The 25,060-nt window shown below is 51.3% G+C and overlaps 2 protein-coding genes across 2 annotated transcripts in view; one reads left to right on the plus strand and one right to left on the minus strand.

Annotated features, from left to right (window-relative positions):
• Nucleotides 1–18,008, plus strand: part of LOC135262230 (inactive phospholipase C-like protein 2) — a 30,199-nt gene extending 12,191 nt beyond the window's left edge. Inside the window, exons 3-9 of the mRNA XM_064349192.1 lie at nt 2,397–3,652; nt 5,273–6,584; nt 9,657–9,860; nt 11,431–11,506; nt 13,279–13,388; nt 16,461–17,330; nt 17,442–18,008. Of these exons, the coding sequence (XP_064205262.1) occupies nt 2,397–3,652; nt 5,273–6,584; nt 9,657–9,860; nt 11,431–11,506; nt 13,279–13,388; nt 16,461–16,673 (3,171 nt within the window). The 3' untranslated portion in view covers nt 16,674–17,330; nt 17,442–18,008. The remainder of the gene's footprint in view (nt 1–2,396; nt 3,653–5,272; nt 6,585–9,656; nt 9,861–11,430; nt 11,507–13,278; nt 13,389–16,460; nt 17,331–17,441) is intronic.
• The window catches only part of tbc1d5 (TBC1 domain family, member 5), a 32,347-nt gene continuing 25,157 nt past the window's right edge, over nt 17,871–25,060 (minus strand). Inside the window, exons 16-24 of the mRNA XM_064349193.1 lie at nt 24,628–24,734; nt 24,255–24,340; nt 23,493–23,755; nt 22,959–23,021; nt 20,724–20,887; nt 20,335–20,434; nt 19,706–19,785; nt 19,364–19,573; nt 17,871–18,842 (exon numbers count right to left, since the gene is read on the minus strand). Of these exons, the coding sequence (XP_064205263.1) occupies nt 18,522–18,842; nt 19,364–19,573; nt 19,706–19,785; nt 20,335–20,434; nt 20,724–20,887; nt 22,959–23,021; nt 23,493–23,755; nt 24,255–24,340; nt 24,628–24,734 (1,394 nt within the window). The 3' untranslated portion in view covers nt 17,871–18,521. The remainder of the gene's footprint in view (nt 18,843–19,363; nt 19,574–19,705; nt 19,786–20,334; nt 20,435–20,723; nt 20,888–22,958; nt 23,022–23,492; nt 23,756–24,254; nt 24,341–24,627; nt 24,735–25,060) is intronic.

Genomic DNA, 25,060 nt, shown 5'->3' on the forward strand with positions numbered 1-25,060 from the left:
GCCTGTGTGTGATTTACCCACACTCACGCTGCTGGAGTCTCTTATACACACTTTCACACATACTCACACCAGGCCTGTGTGTGATTTACTCCACGCTCACACTGCTGGAGTCTCTTATACACACTTTCACACAATACTCACACCAGGCCTGTGTGTCATTTACTCCACACTCACGCTGCTGGAGTCTCTTATACACACTTTCACACAATACTCACACCAGGCCTGTGTGTGATTTACTCCACACTCACACTGCTGGAGTCTCTTATACACCCTTTCACACAATACTCACACCAGGCCTGTGTGTGATTTACTCCACGCTCACACTGCTGGAGTCTCTTATACACACTTTCACACAATACTCACACCAGGCCTGGTGTTGATTTACTCCACGCTCACACTGCTGGAGTCTCTTATACACACTTTCACACAATACTCACACCAGGCCTGTGTGTGATTTACGCCACGCTCACGCTGCTGGAGTCTCTTATACACACTTTCACACAATACTCACACCAGGCCTGTGTGTGATTTACTCCACACTCACGCTGCTGGAGTCTCTTATACACACTTTCACACAATACTCACACCAGGCCTGTGTGTGATTTACTCCACGCTCACACTGCTGGAGTCTCTTATACACACTTTTACACAATACTCACACCAGGCCTGTGTGTGATTTACTCCACGCTCACACTGCTGGAGTCTCTTATACACACTTTTACACAATACTCACACTTAGGCTCTTCCGGTTTGTGTCGGTGCTGGAAAACCGGGCCACATTCTCCGGATAATTAGGATTATCGCCTGTCACGCACTCTGGATTTTAAACTGTTTTATTCAAAGGAATTAAACTGTGGGTGCCCGCTGTGGCTCAGGGTTTCTAAAGCTTTTTGTTTTTATGCCCTAATTAAACCGGCCCTAGCCACAGCTCCATACATATATAATCAGTGTGTATATATATAATCAGACTAATGCATCCATTCGTGTGCTGGTTCTATATGGGGCTGGTCTATAATGAGTGCTGGATCTAAGTGGTCAATATATGAAGCATTATCGGGTCAAACACGGGAAGTCTCTTCCATTGTCTTCCGCCAAAGAGTAAAGTAACACTGAGTGGATCTAGTATATCTATGTTCCAGGTTTCTCTGCTTCAGAGGATCTTGTCAGAGGATATCTATATTCCAGGTTTCTCTGGCTGAGTGGATCTAGTAAGAGTATATCTATGTTCCAGGTTTCCCTGCTTGAGTGGGTCTAGTTAGAGTATATCTATGTTCCAGGTTTCTCTGCTTCAGAGGATCTAGTTAGAGTATATCTATGTTCCAGGTTTCTCTGCTTGAGTGAATCTAGTTAGAGTATATCTATGTTCCAGGTTTCTCTGCTTGAGTGAATCTAGTTAGAGTATATCTATGTTCCAGGTTTCCCTGCTTGAGTGGGTCTAGTTAGAGTATATCTATGTTCCAGGTTTCTCTGCTTCAGAGGATCTAGTTAGAGGATATCTATGTTCCAGGTTTCTCTGCTTGAGTGGATCTAGTAAGAGTATATCTCTGTTCCAGGTTTCTCTGCTTGAGTGAATCTAGTTAGAGTATATCTGTTCCAGGTTTCTCTGCTTGAGTGGATCTGATTGGTTGAGGGATTGGGCAGGTGGTGGTAAATGACAGGTTCATGACTGCCACTCCGGAGGGTTGCCTCACTATTGCTTACCCATCATGCACCATGTCAGTAATTCTGCCCCAGAACCATAGGGAACTGTGGGTAACCACGACAGCTGGTGTGGCGGTCTGTGGCTGTAATGCTCTCTATTCTGTTTATTCATCACTAAGTGAGTGTTTGGGCGAGAGTAGGTGTTACGGAGCAGTGCTTGCAGGGAGGGGCACGTATTTTTCGGGAAAGGCTTCCCGTCAGAGGCTGGTGTCCTGGGCTGACTGGAGAGGCCACTCGGCATTTTAATGCCCTCGAACGCTTCGTAATGCATTTTAATTTATGGCTTTGGCAGCAGACCGCATTTGGGTGAAGTGCTGGAAACGGGCCGCAGGGCTAAGCTCTGAAACATTATCAGTCATTTACCTGCACAGTTACCCTGTAACACACTCAGTACATCCTGCAAACACCTCCCCCTGGTGCCTTTAACCTCCCATTGGTTCCGCTTGAAGTGGTGGGGAGGTTTTATTGCCCGTGAAGGGAGTCTATGTTGCACATTCAGCTTGCTAAGCAAATCACTTACACACTCATACTACACACACACACACACACACAAGCACTACACGCGCGTGCATTTACACACACAATTAAACATAATTCCCTGAATAAATGGGACACAAATACAGATCTGAAATACTTTCTCTGTGGTAAAAAAGTGACTTGTCTATGTGCGCGTTTCTCTCCGCTGCCCCCTGCAGGACGGGACGCGGCAGCGACGGGAGCGGAAGAAGACGGTGTCGTTCAGCAGCATGCCGGCAGAGCGTCGGATCAGCAGGGCGGGGGACTGCATCGCCGCCCTGGTGGAGGGCAGCGAGCTGCGCAAGGTGCGCTCCAACGCCCGCGTCTACCACCGCTACTTCCTGCTGGACTCGGACCTGCGCTCGCTGCGCTGGGAGCCCTCCAAGAAGGAGACGGGCAAGGCCTGCATCGCCGTGGCGACCATCCGCGAGGTGCGCGCGGGCCGCAACACCGCCGCCTTCCGCGCGGCCGCCGTGCACGAGCAGGTGTCGGAGGACTGCGCCTTCTCGGTGATCCACGGCGACGGGTTCGAGACGCTGGACCTGGTGGCGCCCTCGGCCGACGTGGCCAGCGTGTGGGTGACGGGGCTGCGCTACCTGCTGTCGTACGGGGCGCACGCGCTCGACATGATCGAGAGCCGCTGCAACGACGGCCTGCGCTCCGCCTGGCTGGCCCAGCTGTTCCGCTCCGCCGTCGCCGAGGGAGACGCTAGCGACCGCGGTGACCGCGGCGACGGCGGTGACCACGGCGACCGGGACGACGAGCGGCTCAGCGTCCCCGCGGCTGTGGAGCTCATAAGGAGCGTGAGCCCGGGGGTGAAGGCCGCCAGGGCAGAGCTCAAATTCAAGGAGTTCCACAAGGCCAGGGGCGGGGCGGGGGGCGGGGCCGGGGGCGGAGTCACCCGGGAGGAGTTCGCCGAGGCCTTCCACGACCTCTGCACCCGCCCCGAGATCTACTTCCTGCTGGTGCAGTTCTCCAGCAACAAGGAGTTCCTGGACACCAAGGACCTGGCGCGCTTCCTGGAGGCGGAGCAGGGCGTGGCGCAGGTGCGTGAGGAGGACGGGCTGCGGGTGGTGCACAGGTACGAGCCGACCCCCGAGGCCCGGCGGAACGGCTGGCTGACGCTGGACGGCTTCACCGCGTACCTCACGTCCCCGGAGTGCCACATCTACGACCCCGAGCAGAGCCGGGTGTGCCAGGACATGAGCCAGCCGCTGTCCCACTACTACATCAACTCCTCCCACAACACCTACCTGATCGAGGACCAGCTCCGCGGGCCCGCCGACGTCTCGGGGTACGTCCGCGCGCTGAAGATGGGGTGCCGGAGCGTGGAGCTGGACGTGTGGGACGGGCCCGACGAGGAGCCCGTGGTCTTCACCGGACACACACTCACCTCGCAGGTGGTGTTCCGCAGCGTCGTCGACGTCATCAACAGGTAGAGCCGGGGTCAGGGGCGCCAGGTGTGCGCTAGGTGTACGCCAGGTGTGCCCCAGGTGTGCTCCAGGTGCGCTCCAGGTGCGCTCCAGGTGTGCGCCAGGTGTGCTCCAGGAGTGCTCCTCCCTGGGGGGGCGATGCTTTTTAAAATCAGGACATTACTCCTTCAAAATACTGATATCACTGCCTAAAATACAGACATTACTCTTTATAAATTCAGACATTACTCTTTAAAAATTCAGACATTACTACTAAAAAATGACAGACATTACTCTTTAAAAATAGTCAGACATTACTCCTAGGGATGTTGACTCATATCTGGTCGATTAGTCAACAGAAAACTTTTGATTGAGACATTTTCCCTCTCAGGAGTATGTCTACGGGGGCCAAATTTGGGGCAGTTGGACAGCCCTGGTGTACTCTTCTTTTGGGGCGAGAGTAATCACGTTTAACATCCAGTGCCAAAAGCCTTATCCACCCTCTCTTCTGATTTCTAAGGTACAAAAAACAAAACAGACAGAAACTTCATTTACCTCCAAGAAAACCCACCCAATTAACACAAACTAATTACCGATCACATCACAGTAGATCAGGGGTCTCCAGATCCAGCCCTAGAGGGCTGCAGTCGCTGCTGCTTCTTCTGGTTTCCATTTAATCAGCAGCCAATCTAGGCCTTGGAAACACGACGTGCAGCTATTCAGCCAATCAGTATCTTAAATTAAGCGCCTGAATTTGAGTTCCCTGCACTTGATTAAGACATCTAGGGCCACAGGAGCGTGAGAACCTGCTTTAGTCTGCTGTGTTACTGTATGTGCGTTACTGTTGTATTTTATGTTGTGTTGCAATTGTGCGTTATTGTCATATTTTATGTAGTTGTAATTATGTTACTGTATATTTTATATTGTGGTGTGTTTTTGTGTATTTTATATTGTTGTACATTGTAACTGTTGTTGATGCTGTACTGATTGTGTGTTGCTGTGTATTGTGTGTTATGGTGTGTGTTGTATTGATTGTGTGTTATGGTGTATGTTGTAGTGATTGTGTGTTAAGGTGTGTGTTGTAGTGATTGTGTGTTACGGTGTGTGTTGTAGTGATTGTGTGTTATGGTGTGTGTTGTAGTGATTGTGTGTTATGGTGTATGTTGAAGTGATTGTGTGTTAAGGTGTGTGTTGTAGTGATTGTGTGTTACGGTGTGTGTTGTAGTGATTGTGTGTAATGGTGTATGTTGAAGTGATTGTGTGTTAAGGTGTGTGTTGTAGTGATTGTGTGTTATGGTGTATGTTGTAGTGATTGTGTGTTACGGTGTGTGTTGTACTGATTGTGTGTTAAGGTGTGTGTTGTAGTGATTGTGTGTTAAGGTGTGTGTTGTAGTGATTGTGTGTTACGGTGTGTGTTGTAGTGATTGTGTGTTATGTGTGTGTTGTAGTGATTGTGTGTTATGGTGTGTGTTGTAGTGATTGTGTGTTATGGTGTGTGTTGTACTGATTGTGTGTTAAGGTGTGTGTTGTAGTGATTGTGTGTTATGGTGTGTGTTGAAGTGATTGTGTGTTAAGGTGTGTGTTGTAGTGATTGTGTGTTACGGTGTGTGTTGTACTGATTGTGTGTTGCTGTATTTGCACAGGTACGCGTTTGTGGCCTCTGAGTACCCCCTGATCGTCTGCATGGAGAATCACTGCTCTCTGCGGCAGCAGGCCGTCATGGTCCAGCACCTGCAGAGGATTCTGGGAGATCGGCTGTACACGACCCCGCCCAACACCGACGCCGCCTACCTGCCATCCCCCGAGGAGCTGAAGGGGCGTGTCCTCCTGAAGGCCCAAAAGCTGGGCGTGTCCTGCACGGGTCCGGAGGGGGAGGTGGCCGAGGAGGACGAGGGGGCGGAGCTGTCTCAGCGAGTGGGCAGGGCCAACGGCGAGGCCGCGCCCTCCCCGGGCCCCGCCCACCCCCGGCGGTTCCGCCTCTCCCGCCAGCTCTCGGACCTGGTGTCGCTCTGCCAGTCGGTGCCCTTCCAGAACTTCCCGGCGGCGCGGCGGAGCCAGCGGTTCTGGGAGTTCTGCTCGTTCGACGAGGCGCTGGCGGGGCGCTTCGCCGCCGAGAGGCCCGGCGACTTCGTGGACCTCAACAAGCGCTGCCTGACGCGCGTCCGCCCCAGCCCCGCCCGCGTGGACTCCAGCAACCCCAACCCCCAGGACTTCTGGAAGTGCGGCTGCCAGCTGGTGGCCATGAACTTCCAGACGCCGGGGCTGATGATGGACCTGAACGTGGGCTGGTTCCGGCGGAACGGCGGCTGCGGCTACGTGCTGCGGCCCGCCATCATGCGCGAGGAGGTGTCCTTCTTCAGCGCCGAGACGCGGGACTGCGTGCCCGGCGTCTCCCCCCAGCTGCTCCACGTCAAGGTCATCAGCGGCCTCAACTTCCCCAAGCCGCGCGGCTCGGGGGCCAAGGGCCACGTGGTGGACCCCTACGTGTACGTGGAGATCCACGGGCTGCCGGCGGACTGCGCCGAGCGCCGCACGCGCACCGTGCGGCAGAACGGCGACAGCCCCGTGTTCGGCGAGAGCTTCGAGTTCCAGATCCTGCTGCCCGAGCTGGCCATGGTGCGCTTCGTGGTGCTGGACGACGACTTCATCGGCGACGAGTTCATCGGCCAGTACACCATCCCCTTCGAGTGCCTGCAGCCGGGCTTCCGGCACGTCCCGCTGCTGTCGCTGGCGGGCGACGCCCTGCCGCACGCCTGGCTCTTCGTCCACGTGGCCATCACCAACCGGCGGGGCGGGGGGAAGCCACACAAGCGCGGGCTGTCGGTGCGCAAGGGCGGGCGGGGCGGGCGCGAGTACGCCAGCATGCGGGCGCTGCCCGTCAGGGCGCTGGACGACCTGTTCAAGACCGCCGCCCAGCCGCTGGGGGAGGCCACGGACCTGAGAGAGAACATGCAGGTGAGAACCTCCATCTACCTGAGAGAGAACATGCAGGTGAGAACCGCCATCTACCTGAGAGAGAACATGCAGGTGAGAACCTCCCATCTACCTGAGAGAGAACATGCAGGTGAGAACCTCCCATCTACCTGAGAGAGAACATGCAGGTGAGAACCTCCCATCTACCTGAGAGAGAACATGCAGGTGAGAACCTCCATCTACCGGAGAGAGAACATGCAGGTGAGAACCTCCATCTACCTGAGAGAGAACATGCAGGTGAGAACCTCCCATCTACCTGAGAGAGAACATGCAGGTGAGAACCCCATCTACCTGAGAGAGAACATGCAGGTGAGAACCCCATCACCTGAGAGAGAACATGCAGGTGAGAACCTCCATCTACCTGAGAGACGTGAGCACATGCAGTAGGTACCTAGCCCATCTCCTGAAAGAGAGAAGAAAATGCAGGTGAAACCTCCATCTACCGGGGAGATTGCTGTCGAGGACTCCATCTACCTGAGGTCAGGAGAAGATGAGGTGAGAACCCTCACATCTTGGATCATGAGAACCGCCTTCAGAAACATCTAAACCCCATCTACCTGAAAAGAAATGCAGTATATACTCTCCATCTACCTGAGGGAGAACATGCAGGTGAAAGATACCCCCTACTGAGAGAGAACATGCAGGTGAGAACCTCCCATCTACCTGAGAGAGAACATGCAGGTGAGAACCTCCCATCTACCTGAGAGAGAACATGCAGGTGAGAACCTCCATCTACCTGAGAGAGAACATGCAGGTGAGAACCTCCATCTACCTGAGAGAGAACATGCAGGTGAGAACCTCCATCTACCTGAGAGAGAACATGCAGGTGAGAACCTCCATCTACCTGAGAGAGAGCAGGTGAGCACCTTCATTACTGGTTATTTGTCTTTCTAGTGATACTCCTGCCAGTCCATGAATAAAGAATGAGAAAGATAAATAATTCAGGCAGGGAAATACCCCATCTCTCGGGGGGGGGGGTGAGGGGGGGGGATTCTCTGCCTGTCTGTTATGGATCTGTCATTTTCCCTGCTGTCAGGGAGGGTTACCCCCAGGGGAGAGTAAGGGTTAGGGTGTGTGTGTGTGTGTGTGTGTGTGTGTGAGAGTGTGTGTGTGTATATGTGTATATGTGTGTGTGTGAGTGTGTGTGTGTTTGTGTGTGTATGTGTGCGCGTGTGTGTGAGCTGTGTACACGCCTTTCATCATCTTGGTGTCATGGGAACCGCCTTAGACATCTACCAGCACACACACCTCGTAAAATCGTATTTATATTAAATATTACTTTCATTTCTGTGCTCTCATTTTTCTGCCATGGCCCCCCCGGGGTGCCGAGGTCCACAGGTGCATCTGAAATATGATTTTCACCCCCGAGCATGAAATATCCTGCACAATACTGTAATCTGCATCCCCCATGTGAGATATTATTACAGACCATACCATAACCACCCCATTATGAAACAGCCACAATAACCCAGAGAGAGAGAGAAAGAGAGAGAGAGACACACACAGAGGAAGGGAGAGAGAGAGAGACACACAGAGGAAGGGAGAGAGAGAGAGAGAGAGAGAGGGAGACAGGGAGAGAGAGAGAGAGAAGACAGGGAGAGGGAGAGTGAGAGAGAGACAGGGATAGGGAGAGAGAGAGAGATAGAGACAGAGGGAGGGAGAGATTGGGAGAGACAGGGAGAGAGAGAGACAGGGAGAGAGACAGAGTGAGGGAGAGAGAGAGACAGGGAGAGTGAGAGAGAGACAGGGATAGGTAGAGAGAGAGACAGAAGGAGGGAGAGAGAGGGATGGTGAGAGAGAGAGAGAGACAAAGCAAGTGTGCAAATATATAAACAGCACATATATTTTATATATTATGTTTACTTATGAAGCAGATTTTAGTGTACACTACATGACCAAAAGTATTTGGACACCCCTTGGTCTATATTTGTTTTTCATCGTTTGGGCTACCCCTTAGTTCCAGTGAAGGCAAATCTTTCGCCTTGGGTTCCCTTGGCAGATTTCCAGTGCTTTTTTTCCACAGGGGTTTAGTCTTCTGTATAAAATAAGGTCTGTGGTGAATGTAAGCCTAAGAGAATTTCACGTTTTGTTCTCCTTGATAAATTACACCCATTAGTTTCTCAACCGTGAATTTTGAAAAGCTGTTTTGTGCTTTAAAGAAGTAAGCTGCTAAGCTAACAAGTTGCTATATTGAAACTACAATGGCCGTCGCATGCAGACGGCCTAATACGGAAACTTGAGTGGTGGTTGCTGGAATGCGACCGTTGTTGTTGATCTGGAATTAATTTACAACCTACTACTACTACATGTTTGTTTGCTGTAGCTAATAAACATTACTAGAACAAACCTAGTATTGCAATACTTTAAATACATAATTTGATCGTTTGGCAAAGAGTTTCTTCTGGTAGCCTACTTTCCGTATCTATTTTTTGCTCGATTATATATCGCTACATTTGGCTATGATGGCTTGCTAGCTAAAGTTAGCTGGCCAAGTATTTTCAACTATGAGATATGGTTCAGCAATTTACAGAAATACCGCTACCGTTAAAACCCATGCTGATATGTCGTCAGATTATCAAAGTGTAGCTGGCTTGTAAAAGTGTCTAAACAGCAGCGAATGTTTCAGAAGCTCATGTTGGCGCAGATGGAACGTTTGCTTCTGAAAATGTCCGTCAGAAAACACCACTTTCCCAATTCATGTCAGTGACAACACCCCTGACAGTTGACGTTATTTTAGGGTATCAGGTCACTGAGTCCATTCGTTTCGTTCTGGCCTGCCCTCTAGTGGTGACAGTACAGAAGTAGTCCTCACCGACGATGACAGGAGAGCGAGTCAGATTCAGTCACAGCGTTGTTTCTGAAACGCCATACGCCACTGTTGGATTGTCTTTTCAGCAGTTACTCACATATGAGCATTTATCATTATCAAATATGTTTTTTTTCCCCTGACGTTTAGTCTGTATTGTGGCTTAATAGCCAGGTGTTGAGAGGAACTGGTGGTTTTCAAGGTGCAGGTAATGTGATTAAACTCTTCCTCCTGCTCGTCTTCCTCAGAACGCCATAGTGCCATTTAAGGAGCTGTGTGGTGTGCCGGCGGTGTCCAACCTGATGCAGTGTGTGCTGAGCCTGGCGTCCCGGCTGAGGGGGGGCGACGGGACGCCCCTGCTGCTCTTCAACCTGTCCGGCCCGTACCCCACCCTGGAGCCGCAGGGGGCCCTGCCCGAGGTGCTGAGGAAGCTGGTCTCTGCCTATGACACGGCAAGTTACCGCCGTCGCCCACGGCAACACACCCCGCGCTGTCACCCACGGCAACACCCCCACTGTCCCACAGCACCCCCTCACTCACCCACGCAGCACCCACCCACACTACCCCACGGCAACACCCCACACTCACCCACGCACACCCCGCGCTGTCACCCACGGCAACACCCTCCACACTCTCACCCACAGCAACACCCCCCTACACTATCACCCACGGCAACACACCCCGCGCTGTCACTCACGGCAACACCCCCCACACTGTCACCCACAGCAACACCCCCCTACACTGTCGCCTCCGTGTCAGGGTTGTGTGTGTTTGTATAGTGTGTGTATAAGTGTGTGAGTGTGTGTATGGTGTGTGTGTGTGTGTGTGAGTGTGTGAGTGTGTGTATGATGTGTATGTGTTTGAGTGTGTGTTTGAGTGTGTGTGTGCACGTCCCTATGAGTGCTGGCCTGGTTCCTGTTCCCACCGTGTCCCAGGAGCTCAGCTCGGGCTGGTTCCCTTCTGTTGGCCCCAGATGGGCTCAGTTGGGCTGGTTCTCTCCTGTTGGGCCCAGATGGGCTCAGTTGGGCTGGTTCTCTCCTGTTGGGCCCAGATGGGCTCAGGTGGGCTGGTTCTCTCCTGTTGGGCCCAGATGGGCTCAGTTGGGCTGGTTCTCTTTCGGTTCCTCTGGAAAGGCCCACTGGAAGGGCTGAGTGATTTACCCTTCTGCTTAAATACTGATCGTCTGATTGGTTGGCTGATTGGTTGGCTGGTATAACCCATAACCGATACCGAGGCCTGTTTTACATTACTGCACAACTGCAAACTGAAATCTAGATTCCTCATTCATGAAAGAAGTGGATGAGCTGGGACATTAACTTATGATTAAAAGTGTCTGTGTTCCAGTGTCTGTGTCCCAGTGTCTGTGCCTCAGTGTCCATTCCCCACTGTCTGTGTCCCAGTGTCTGTGCCCCACTGTCTGTGCCCCAGTGTCTGTGCCCCACTGTCTGTGCCCATGTGGCTGATCCTGGATCAGTGGGAAAAGCTGCTATTGAGCAGAGTTACGCAGCGCAGCTTTAACCACCATTAGCATAATAATAATAATAATATCCTGACTGAACTTTAATTCTTTTCCATGGCAACGCTTTGGTGACCTCACATTCCTGAAAGGCCGACGTGACCGATTAGCGTCCCGGCCTGACCCTCGTTAAAGCACCACCGCACGCACACCACACACACACCCACACACAGACACACAGCACTCACACACACACACACCACACACACACCACCACACACACACAGACACACACAGACACCACACACACACACCGCCACACACACACACACACGCACACACACCACACAACTCTCACACACACACACACACACACACACACACACACAGACACTCACACACCACCCAGCACACACACACACCAACAAACACAGCACACACACACACACACAACAAATCACACACTCATCACACCATCACACACACACACACACTCATACACACACATTCACACACATACGCAAACACACACACGTGTGTAATGGGTCATGTCCTTCCTCCTGCAGATCATACAGAGCAGCCAGGCCCTGATGGAGAGCACAGACGCCATCTATCACAGGATACTGCAGGTGCAGAGAGCAGGTGAGAGGCGGGGCTCTGAGTGGGGGCGGGGCTACTGCAGGTGCAGAGAGCAGGTGAGGGGCGGGGCTCTGAGTGGGGTGGGCTACTGCAGTGCAGAGAGCAGGTGAGGGGCGGGGCTCTGAGTGGGGGCGGGGCTACTGCAGGTGCAGAGAGCAGGTGAGGGGCGGGGCTCTGAGTGGGGGGCTACTGCAGTGCAGAGAGAGGTGAGGGGCTGGGAGGGGGCTACTGCAGGTGCAGAGAGCAGGTGAGAGGCGGGGCTCTGAGTGGGGCGGGACTGCAGGCTCTGAGGGGCGGGTACTGCAGGTGCAGAGAGCAGGTGAGGGGGCTGAGTGGGGGGCTACTGCAGTGAGAGGCGGGGGCGCTATCGGCAGGTGCAGAGAGCAGGTGAGAGGGGCGGGGCTCTGAGTGGGGGCGGGGCTACTTCAGGTGCAGAGAGCAGGTGAGGCGGGCTCTGAGTGGGGCGGGCTACTGCAGTGCAGAGAGCAGTGAGGGGCGGGGCTCTGAGTGGGGCGGGCTACTGCAGGTGCAGAGGCAGGTGAGAGGGCAGGGCCTCTGATGGGCAGGCCTGCTGCAGCAGCAGGGAGGGGGCCCTATGAGTTTTAGTGTAACGGTTGACCCAGGCATCAGGATAAACTGGATGACCCACACTCTTCGTTAAGTCTCACGCGGGTTCCTGGCCCTGGCCCCCCCCCCCACGCCCAGTGTAGGGTCACGGACGTTATTGGCAGTATAAAGGGATCTGTTATTCAGCCCTGAATCCACACAGATTGTTCTGACAGAGATAAAGGATTTATTGGCGTATTGCTGAGCTGCATATTCACCAGGATAATGGATAAGTAGCTCTGCTGGGAAGGGGGGAAGAGAGAGAGAGAGAGAGAGAGTGAGAGAGAGAGAGAGAGAGAGAGCGCCAGTTCCACAGGAATCACAGGAAGTTCACCAGTGAGATTTGACCTTACTCTGCACAGTAAACTCAGCTCTTTCTGTAAGGAGAGGAGTTCCCACATTATAGCGCCTTAGCGTCAGTCCTGTTTAACAGACCTTGGGGGGGGGGGGGGTGGCTGTGCAGGGACAGCTTTATCGCACGCTTTCGATACGCCCCAGCAGCCTTTGCATGCAAACAGGGATACGTCAGATATTTGGAGATGTTACGATGTTTAGAACATCAACAACAATTCAGATGATTGATAAGAGATCAGCCAGGAAACTGGAGGAACAGGATAGACTGGAAAACCCCACACTCTCTGTCCTGGGATCATGTGCCCTGTACCCTCTGAGCAGAGTGCACAGGTCCCCCCCCCAGCCTCCCCCCCTCATTAGAGTGACAGATTTAACCCTTAATTAACCCATAGCTCAGGATGGACAGGATGCTCTGTCTCTCTCTCTCTCCCTCAGGATGGACAGGATGCTCTGTCTCTCTCTCTCTCTCTCTCTCTCCCTCAGGATGGACAGGATGCTCTGTCTCTCTCTCTCTCTCTCTCTCTCTCTCCCTCAGGATGGACCGGATGCTTTCTCTCTCTCTCTCTCTCCCTCAGGATGGACAGGATGCTGTCTCTCTCTCTCTCGCTCTGTGTTCTGCCCTGTGTCTCCAGGTTATTGATCTCTTCCAACAGCCACTTTACTACACACTGCCATCAGGACCCGCGTTGCTAAGCAACCGCATTCTGGGAACAGCAGCTGGGCGAGTGTGTGAGAGAGATTATAAGTGACACTGGACCCCTCTCTCTCTCTCCCTCTCCATCTCTCCCTCCTCTCTCCCTCTTCCCCCCCCCCAGCGATGGAGTCCCATGAGTCTTTGCAGAGCCTGGTGGAGAAGGAGGGGCTGAAGGGACGTAAGGCCAGCCGGGCGGTGGAGAACTTCACCTGGAACATCACCATCCTGAAGGTGAGGAGAGGCCGCCACCAGGGGGCGCTGTGGGGTCAGGCAGGACCCGCACCTGGACCGTCTCCACCACACATCTCATTATTATGCGTGACACACACATTTGTTTGGCTGTGCTCACACACGAGCGTGACTCAGTTATCCGGCTCAAACATCAGATCTCATAACGTCCCCAGCTCTGAGCCGCTCCAGGCTGTACGGCTTGGGTAAACACACAGATCGGCCAGCGCGATTGGCCCGACTGCTCAGCCAATCAAATTCACGTATCGTCCTCGTTCCGCACTTTGGCCTCAAACCAACTCTAATCCGACTCCAGTTTGTGCATCGCCGCGACGATGGGTGTTGTGAGACACGCTACGTGCTAAACACCAGATAAATTACCTCAGAGTGGAAGTGGAGATACTTAATTGACCTAATTAACAGTAACGAGGTGGCCCACCACTTCAGGGCTCCTCACCCAGGCAGCTCTGTGACTGGCTGCTGACAGCTGGCAGCTCACGAATATTAATCACAGGGCTGAGACCTTTACTCCCGTTAGAGCCACACTCTTATCGCCATGGATACGCGTGTCTGTGAGGTCACAGGGGGATCACTTCAGAGCTGTAACTTAGGTCCATTCTCTTATCGCCATGGATACGCGTGTCTATGAGGTCGCAGGGGGATCACTTCAGAGCTGTAACATTAGATCCATTCTCTTATCCCCATGGATACGCGTGTCTGTGAGGTCACAGGAGGCTTCAGTGCTGTCAGAGTAGCCAGGGAACTCCACAGCTGCTGAATACTCATGAGTCAGGTGATCATGCACGGAGGGCTTGAGGCATCACTGGGGTGAAAAGACTATACATCATAAAGAAATTCTACACACATGCATATGCATGTACATACATACTCCTACATACATGTACTGTAGGTAGGAATATGTTCATGTACATGCATATACCTGACTAATGAGAAGTTAATGGCTGAAATTGTGAAGGAACAACTTTTTTATTTGGGACAAAACCTTGCATTTTTTGGTTCCCCCAGGAGAGGGTTTTAAAAAAGGATTTTTATATCTTTTCTAATTTGCAGTTGCAGGAACCCGTACTGTTCTTATACCCTGAGGACCTTTAAAACTTCAGAACATAATTTGTATATTGTCACTTCATGATCGCACACATCCAACCCAGCACAACTTATCCGCCCGTTTTCTAAAGCACTGACATAGTTTTACCATCAATAACAACACATTATCTGCAATATCATTACCAAAGAATAGCATCACCATTCATAGCAACAGTAATAACCATCATCACTGCCACAATCAGTGCATGTATGTATGTGTATATGTGTGCATGTGAGTGAACGTTTGTGTGTGTGTGTGAGCATGTGAATGAACATGTTGGAAAATTGTTGGAAATTGGATGATGAAAGAAGTTAAACAAACTAAACAGAGTAAGTAATTTGTTGTTTTAGGCTACACATATTAGCCGTTTGAATAGTTTTGTGTAGAATAAAAGGGATTCTATAAACATCATTTCTATTTTGTGATTAATAATCACGAGTTGTGGCAAATTACATCACGGAAAGTGCTTTATTATTGCTTAGCATGAAACTGCAGGGCTCATTTATAATGACTTGGGTGTGCATAGCGAAGTGAAGACTGAATAGAGCCAAACGTTTCACGGTCAAATGAGTATGTGAATTTATGAATCACTATTGACGTGATTTTAGTAGCCACGCAGTGATCAAATAGTTTATAAGTGAGGCCAGTGTAGTGACCTAGTATGAAAGTCACGATGTCCTTATTCTCTGCTGCTTGTGGAATACGCAGGCAGTTTAGGGGCGTCAGTGATATTGACGCATGGCTTATTTTTGTGATTATAGCAATGATATTCGAATATATGTCACTCTAATGAAAGCTAATATTCAACTCATTTGCCTTGACAGCCTAGTGTGTTGGCATGGGTTAGTTGTGTGTGTGTGTGTGAGTTGTGTGTGTGTGTGTGTGAGTGTGTGTGTGTCGTATGTACATGAGTTGTGTGTGTGTGTGTGTGTGTGTGTGTGTGTGCTATGTGCATGAGTTTGTGTGTGTGTGTGTGTGTGTGTATGTGTATGTGCATATGTGCATGGGTTTATGTGTGTGTGTGTGTGTGTGTTTGTGTGTGTGTGTGAATGTGTGTGTATGTGCTTATGTGCATGGGTTTATGTGTGTGTGTGTGTGTGTGTGTGTGTATGTGCATGGTTTGTGTGTGTGTGTGTGTGTGTGTGTGTGTGTGTGATGGTTATGTGTGTGTGTGTGTGTGTGTGTGTATGTGCCTATGTGCATGGGTTTATGTGTGTGTGTGTGTGTGAGATTATTTCCTCCGTTGTGGGGATGCTGCTCATCGCTCTGGGGACCAGCAGGGTGATTGGAGCAGCAGGGAGATTGGAGCAGCAGGGAGATTGGAGCAGCAGGGAGATTGGAGCAGCAGGGTGATTGGAGCAGCAGGGAGATTGGAGCAGCAGGGAGATTGGAGCAGCAGGGTGATTGGAGCAGCAGGGTGATTGGAGCAGCAGGGAGATTGGAGCAGCAGGGAGATTGGAGCAGCAGGGTGATTGGAGCAGCAGGGAGATTGAGCAGCAGGGATTGGAGCAGCAGGGTGATTGGAGCAGCAGGGTGATTGGAGCAGCAGGGTGATTGGAGCAGCAGGGAGATTGGAGCAGCAGGGAGATTGGAGCAGCAGGGTGATTGGAGCAGCAGGGAGATTGGAGCAGCAGGGAGATTGGAGCAGCAGGGTGATTGGAGCAGCAGGGAGATTGGAGCAGCAGGGTGATTGGAGCAGCAGGGAGATTGGAGCAGCAGGGTGATTGGAGCAGCAGGGTGATTGGAGCAGCAGGGTGATTGGAGCAGCAGGGTGATTGGAGCAGCAGTCAGACTTCATTTTTATTTCATTTCTCATTTTCCCGCCCCAGGGGAGTCTCAGGCGAGCTCTCCTCGCGCGGCACAATAAAGAAACGGACTGCTTGATGGATTCATTTCAGTAGGGCTTGATTAAATATGTTAAAACTCTAATCGCCTGCCCCCCTCGCCAACCCCCCCCCGCCCCCCCACAGGGCCAGGCGGACCTGCTGAAGCGAGCCAAGTGCGAGGTCCAGGAGAACCTGAAGCAGATCCACTACGCTGCGCTCACCAGCAACCTGAGCACGGGCGGGGCCGGGGCAGGGGGCGGGGCCGGAGAGAGGAGCCCGTCCCGCCGCAGCCTGGACGCCGTCCCAGAGAGGACAGCGGGAGAGGGGGCGAGGAGGCCAAAGAGCGGGGAGCACTGAGGACCGCACTGAACACTCCGCACCCCCCCCCAAAAAAAACACAACTGTGGGGAACCTGCAGAGTTGACGGAAGCACCCGGGACCCACGGAGCAGACAGAGAGACGGACAGCGCAGTTACAAACAGACTGAAAGCACAGGGACGCGATTGGTCGGCAGGATCAATCTCAAACGCGATTGGCAGGTTGCATCTGTTTTTTGGGGGAAGCACAGAAGCACAAACTACAGGCTAGAGAGGGAGCAACAACACACACAACAAACACAACCAAGACGGACAGCCTGAGCCACAAACTGATGACTGCTGCATGTGTGTGTGTGTGTGTGTGTGTGTGAGCGCGTGTGTGAGAGCAAGAACGTGTATGTGTGTGTGTGTGTTTGCAGCCAAAGTGTGTGCAATGTTCTTTGATTCCATTTGAATGATGTTCTGACTTCAGAGATTAGTTTGAGGGGGGGGGTTCAGATGATTGTGGGTCACCCTGAACAGAGGTGTGCGTGACCCCTGACCCCTGACCTCTTTACAGACTGTGCGGTTTGGGGTCACAGGGCAGCTGCAGAGGCATCTGGGACTTGAAGCAAAATAAAACCCAAATCATTACGTTTAAGAGTTAGTGTGCATGTGTGCCTCAAACGCAAAGTGGACTGTGTGTGTGTGTGTGTGTGTGTGTGTGTCAGTGTGTGTGTGTGTGTGTGTGTCAGTGTGTGTGTGCACAGCTATGGTTTAAATTTCAGAACAGTTCCAGGAGTGTGTGTGTCAGTGTGTGTGTGCACAGCTATGGTTTAAATTTCAGAACAGTTCCAGGAGTCTGTTTTCAGGTAAGATCAAAGGTGACAGTATTTGGCTCCACCCACATCCCCATCTCACCTGGCATTTACCTGCCCATCTCGAACCCTAACAGTGCTCCAGGTTCTCTGCCCCACAACACAACCACGCCACTGAGTGGTATATCCTAACAAAAATATAAACGTGGCATTAACATTGTACATTCATATACACCCTCGCCGTGATGGGGAAGTTTTGGGGGCAGAGCTAGCTCACAATGAAAACTTATGTTCTTCAAAGGTAAAACACTGATAGTATAAAGCCAGAGAGTCCTCAATTCCATTTAATAGCCCCGCCCACTTTGAGGTCCGTGAAGCTCAGAGACTGGTTCATAACCCCTGTATGTTAAAGAGCAGGACACACAAGCGCCTTCGTCCCGTACAGTTAGTCACATTGTTTTTATTCTACATCGGTATTTTTTCCCCTACATGCGTCGCTATACATGGTTACCATGGTTACCATACCACCGGAACCCACGGCAGAAAAGAAAACGGCCGGAAAAAAAAGGAAAGAAAAACAGGACAGTCTTGTAAATGAAATGGTTGGTAAAAAATAGAAATGTTCACAATCAATTAAAAAGAAAACTATTATTACTTTTCATAATTTAATCTTTTTTTTTTCATCCTCACTTTTGAACGGTTCAGTCCCATAAACGGTTTTAAAATCTCTAAAAGAAAAAAAGAAAAAAGGGATTTAACAGAGGAAATGAAAGCTGAGATTAGTGTGGATGAAGAATTTCTCCAGGCACTCATGGCCAATGGGGACTGGGGGGGGGTGGATGAGGGCGCAGTTAAGGCAAGATGGAGGCGGGGCTTAATGTGTAGAAGATTAGGGGGAGAGGCTGCCTGAGGACACACCCCCAGCCTTACAGGCAGATACAGCATGCTAATGTGGCACCTGGGGGGCGGTAGAAAAGGGGGCGGGGCGGGCAATGAACAGGGCACAGGGGGATTCTGGGAGGTCTGGACTCCTGCTCAGTACGTGCGCAAACGCAGGGCAGCGCTGGCCGGCTCAGGCCAGCAGGGGGCGCTCACAGGTCTGCAGGGGTGACGATGGTGAAGTCCGAGTCCTTGCTGTGGGTGCTGTCATCGTCCGGGCTGGACCCCAACGCACTGGACGAGCCCGAAGCCACGCCCCCCGACGCCGCGCCCATCAGGGGGTCCTGGAACAGGCCTGTCTCCTGCTCCACCCCGCGACCCCGCCTGCTTTTAGGGGCGCTTACGGGCTCCGCCCCCCCCGGTGGGCCCGCCCTCCTCTCCTCCTGCTCGGGCGGGGCATCGTCGTCCTGGGAGATCAGGATATAGTCATCCCAGTTCCGCCCCTCCGAGCCCAGAGACCCCAACACCTCAGTCTGGAGAGCAGAGAGCAGCAAACTGACACACACTGTACACTATACACCATATATATACACTATACACCATATATACACACTACACATATGCTATACACCATATATACACACTACACCTACACTATACGCCATATATACACATTATACAAAATACGCCATATATACACACTATACATACGATATACATCATATACACACACTATACCTACACTATACACCATATATACACACTGTACACTATACACCATATATACACACTATACACTATACACCATATATACACACTATACCTACACTATACACCATATATACACACTATATCTACACTATACACCATACATACACACTATACCTACACTATACACCATATATACACACTTATACATATACATACCACTATACTATACCCACACCTTATAGCATACACTTATATACCATATATACACAAATACGATATACTCTTAAAACTATACTACCTCCATATATACACGCACACACACACGGTGTTTAGATCCTGTTACCTGTTGGTCAGGCAGTGGTTGCGGTCGGTCTCTCTCAGGTGCGTCTCGGAGGCCGTTCCGGTCCTGGTCCTGGTCCTGGTCCTGGTCCTGGTCCTGGTCCTGCTGTGCGGTGGAGCAGTAGTGATCATCGGCGATGGTGATCTCCTCGTTCTCCTCGGCCTCCAGCTGGCTTTGGTTGAACCGCAGTGAGCCCTTCAGGATGTCCTTAATCTGGGGGCGGTTAGGAGCCCACACTGCCCAAGACCCACAGGTGCTCTTAAAGGGGAAGATCTGTGTGATCTGTGCTGTTACCTGTGTAATCTGTGCTGTTACCTGTGTGCTGTTACCTGTGTGATGTTTTACCTGTTTGAGCCCAGCCAGGGACACCAGCACCTCATCCTCCTTCTCCAGATTCTCCTGCAGAATCACTTCCTGGATTTTCCCTGGTGACGGACAGAAAGCATGTGTTGGTTGAGAGCTGTGCGCGTGCGTGTGTGCTTTCCCAGCACACTGTGGGAGGGGTCGTTAGTGTTGTGGTACGCTGGGTTTGCTGTTTAATGAACAGAGGGGAGGCGACTCATTACCCAGGAGGCCTTAATGCGCGTGTGCGGTGAGAGTTCCTCATCAGAGCCGACACTCCCGCTAACGAGGGGAGCGCTAATCGAATCCCCCCACGGGCCTCGGCCACACCGTCGCCATGGAAACAGGCGGCGTGGTTTAACGGTGGCGGGAAGGTACAGGGAGCACACCACCCTACAGCCACACGACCCTGACTCACTTCACACTAAGCAGGGCTGGGATTGGTCAGAACTGAAGCTAAGCAGGGCTGGGATTGGTTAGTACTGAAGCTAAGCAGGGCTGGGCTTGGTCAGTTCTAAAGCTAAGTAGGGCTGGGCTTGGCTTGTACTGAAGCTAATTACCTGATGTTTCTAAACTCACCAACGTGTCATCAGGCATGCCTTTGATTGTCAGAGATGTGTTGTTAAACTCACCGATGTGCACATTCATCATCTTGGCACAGTACTTGCACATGGCCTCCAGGTCATTGAGTTGGCCCTGCAGGAAGGACACCTGCACCTCCAGCTCCTCCTCCTGCAACACAGACACTGGTGCAGCGCTTATGATGTCATCACTCTGTGACGGACGGATACACAAGGAGACTGAGGGAGAGAGATGGAGAGATACAGAGGGAGACAGAGAGAGGAAGAGAGGGAGAAAGATAAGGAGAGAGACAGAGGGAAAGAGGAGGAGAGGGAGAAAGACGAGGAGAGAGACAGAGAGGAAGAGGGGAAAAAAGAAGAGGAGAGAGACAGAGGAAGATTGAAAGACACAGAAAAAGAGATGGAGAGATAGAGAGAGACAGACAGAGAGAGAGACTCACTGCCTCCTTCTTCCCCATGGTCTTGCTGTGTGAGTGGGAACGAGAGATGTTGAAGAAGGAGTCCTTTTTGGAAGCGGAGAGGGGGGGGGAGGCGGAGGGGTAGTCCCGCCCCGCAGGAATGCTCTCCGTACTGGTGGACGAGCTGGCCGTCCTGGAGCTCGCGCCTGCGGACAGAACTCAATTACCACTGCTCAACACTGCTCAATTAACACTGCTCAACACCGCTCAATTAACACCGCTCAACACCGCTCAATTAACACCGCTCAACACCGCTCAATTACCACTGCTCAACACCGCTCAATTAACACTGCTCAACACCACTCAATTAACACCGCTCAATTACCACTGCTCAACACCACTCAATTAACACTGCTCAATTAACACTGCTCAACACCGCTCAATTAACACGGCTCAACACCGCTCAATTACCACTGCTCAACACCGCTCAATTAACACCGCTCAACACTGCTCAATTAACACTGCTCAACACCGCTCAATTAACACTGCTCAACACCGCTCAATTAACACCGCTCAACACCGCTCAATTAACACTGCTCAACACCGCTCAATTAACACTGCTCAACACCGCTCAATTAACACCGCTCAACACCGCTCAATTAACACTGCTCAACACCGCTCAATTAACACCGCTCAATTAACACTGCTCAACACCACTCAATTAACGTCACTCAACACCGCTCAATTAACACCGCTCAACACCGCTCAATTAACACTGCTCAACACCGCTCAATTAACACCGCTCAATTAGCACTGCTCAACATCGCTCAATTAACACCGCTCAATTAACACCGCTCAACACCACTCAATTAACACCGCTCAATTAGCACCGCTCAACACGGCTCAATTAACACCGCTCAACACCGCTCAATTACCACTGCTCAACACCGCTCAATTAACACCGCTCAACACCGCTCAATTAACACCGCTCAACACCACTCAATTACCACTGCTCAACACCACTCAATTAACATCGCTCAACACGGCTCAATTAACACTGCTCAACACCGCTCAATTAACACCGCTCAACACGGCTCAATTAATACCGCTCAACACGGCTCAATTAACATCGCTCAATTAACGCCGCTCAACACAGCTCAACACAGCTCAACATGGCTCAATTAACATCGCTCAATTAACACCGCTCAACACCACTCAATTAACACTGCTCAACACCACTCAATTAACACCGCTCAACACCACTCAATTAACATGGCTCAATTAACACAGCTCAACCCCGCTCAATTAACACCGCTCAACACTGCTCAATTAACACCGCTCAATTAACACCATTCAACACCACTCAATTAACACCGCTCAATTAACACTGCTCAACACCGCTCAACACCGCTCAATTAACACCGCTCAACACTGCTCAATTAACACCGCTCAACACTGCTCAATTAACACCACTCAACACTGCTCAATTAACACAGCTCACCACCGCTCAATTAACACGGCTCAATTAACACCACTCAACACTGCTCAATTGACACAGCTAAATTAACACAGCTCAATTGACACAGTTCAATTAACACTGCTTAATTAACATCAATTAACACCACTCAATTAACACATCAATTAACATCGCTCAATGAACACATCCATTAACACCGCTCAATTGACAGAGCTCAATTAACACATCAATTAACACTGCTCAAGTAACGCAGCTTAATTAACATAGCTCAATTAACACCGTTCAAGTAACACAGCTCATTTAACACGGCTCAATTAAGGTGCAATTAAGAAGCAATAAATGAGCATTACAAGGCTGGAGGAGAGACATTTCTCACATACACACATCCCAGCACAGGGACTAAAACACAAACTGAGCACAACTCCCCATCACAGGACAAAACAACAGCAAAAAGCACAAATGCTGCCACTGCACTGGTTGAAGCCAACAATCGAAACTCCAAACCTTTTTTAACAGTGTTTCTGTTTTACTGACAAGGGCTGATTAGGGTCAGGTGCTTTGTGAATATTATCTAAGTAATCGTCACTGCTGTACACATGATCCGAGCAGGCATGCAGGAATGATGCTTGATTCAACATGACATACTCTGCCTCCCCCTGGTGGGTGACTGTGGGTACTGCATGCAGCTGAGACACGAACTGGCGGAATACATGCATGAAACGCACATCAAACAAACTATGAAGCAAACACTGCACAAACACAAGCAACGATGCTGATGCGGTTGTCATGGCAGCGGTTACCTTGGACATCGGCACGGGTCTGAGGAGGAAGAGAGACCTGAGTGCCCCCGGATGAACCTACATCTGAGACAGGAGAGCACCGGACCGGATTTACATAGGGGTGTGTGTGTGTGTGTGTGTGTGTGTGTACAGTACAGTGTGTAGTGTGCATGTGTGTGTAAATGCAGCACAGTGTGTAAGTGCGTATGTAAATGCAGTACACTCTGTAGTGTGTAGAGTGTAAGTGCAGTACAGTATGCAGGGTGTAGAGTGTAAGTGCGTAGTATGTAAGTGCAGTACACTGTAGAGTGTAGTATGTAAGTGCAGTACACTCTGTAGTGTGTAGAGTGTAAGTGCAGTACAGTATGCAGGGTGTAGAGTGTAGAGTGCAGTGCTCTGTAGAGTGTAGTATGTAAGTGCAGTACACTCTGTAGAGTGTAGTGTGTAAGTATGTAAATGCAGTACACTCTGTAGTGTGTAGAGTGTAGTGTGTAAGTGCAGTACACTCTGTAGTGTGTAAGTGCAGTACACACTGTAGAGTGCACACTCTCTCACCTTTGCTCAGGTGCACAGGCATGCTCTCAGACTTCAGCATGCGGTGGTGCAGCGTGGGCGCGCTCGGGTGCGAGTGGGCGGGGCTGGGCGTGGCCTCGGGCGTGGTGCGGCTCACAGAGGGCGGAGCTGACACCACCTCGCTGTTGATCGGTGCGATGGCGCTGGGCGGGGCCAAGATGGCGGGGGCGATGAGCTTGCGGCCGAAACTGAGCAAGCTGCTGGAGACCTTGTTAATGTTGAGGGGCGGGGCCCTGGTGCTCGCTCTGTGGGGTGGGGGGGGTCGGGGGGGGGACAGAACACGGACTCAACACGCCCGTACAGCTCAGCATACCCATGACCTTCCCAAACCTGGACACACCAAAGCAGTGCCCTCCAATCCCAGTCCCACAGGCCGCAGGGTCGGCTGGTCTTTGCTGTTACTTTGCACTTAACTGACCAATTACAGCAGCCGATTACACGGTTACCTCCCCTCACCTGCTGTCTTGGGTCTGAGTCGGAGGACACCTGACATCCAACATCTCATCCGAAAGTGCAGTAATCTATTATGTGATTGTATGCTGCACGCGTTACGATTTCCCTTCACCGGAAAGAAAGGGGCCCAGCCCAAACCATGTACACACAAGGGGAGGGGCCTGCAGGTGTGTCTGAGGGGAGGGGAGGGGCCTGCAGGTGTGTCCTGGAGTGGGACGGGGCCTGTGTGTCTAGGGAGGAGGGGCCTGCAGGTGTGTCTGAGGGGAGGGGAGGGGCCTGCAGGTGTCTCACCTGGATCTGTTCACCAGGTCGGCACCGCGGGTCTTGTAGTAGTCCAGGTTCTGCTGGAACTGGTAGTTCATGGGTCGTGGGTTGTTCTGCCAGGCAAACAGGAAGTGCAGAGGTTTTACAAACACAGCGCTTCCTGTGTGAGAACAACCTGCACTACACAATACAGAGCGCAGGAGGAAGTGGCCGAGGGTTTGTGGGTAAGAGAGTGGTGCAGTTCCAGCAGAGCAGGAAGTGCTTCCTGCTTTAGTGTGTGTGTGTGTGTGCGTGTGTGTGTGTGTGTGAGTGAGTGTGTGTGTTGTGTGGTGTAGTGTGTGTGTGTGTGTGTGTGAGTGAGTGTGTGTGTATAGTGTGTGCGTGCTGGAGCACAGCTGACCTTGGGGTCTCTGAGGAACAGGGCTTTCTGTAGGAGCGAATGCACGTCTCCGATTGGAGGATAGTGCATCAGCAGGCCCAGACAGGTCTGAAAGTTGCTGGCGATCACTGTAAGGGAAGAGCAATCAATCCCAGAGCCGCACAGGAAGAGACCAGCTGCATCATGACAAATACATCAGATACAGGGCTGCAAGGCCACCGTGGTGGTTAGACTGAACACACCCCTCAAGAAGCAGTCCATTATGCTCTAACTCTCAAAACATAATTTAACACAACAGCAAAAAACATTCAAGAACACACTTCAGTACAGATATCACTAACTCATTCACCTTTAACAAAGAAATTCACTCTGTAAAAAAATATAAATAAATAAATAAATAAAATAAATAAATAAATATATTTTTCATTAACCACTGAAGCCACTGTGGGCTGGA

Source organism: Anguilla rostrata, chromosome 8 (genome assembly GCF_018555375.3).
Source record: "Anguilla rostrata isolate EN2019 chromosome 8, ASM1855537v3, whole genome shotgun sequence".
In the NCBI taxonomy this organism is placed as follows: Eukaryota; Metazoa; Chordata; class Actinopteri; order Anguilliformes; family Anguillidae; genus Anguilla; species Anguilla rostrata.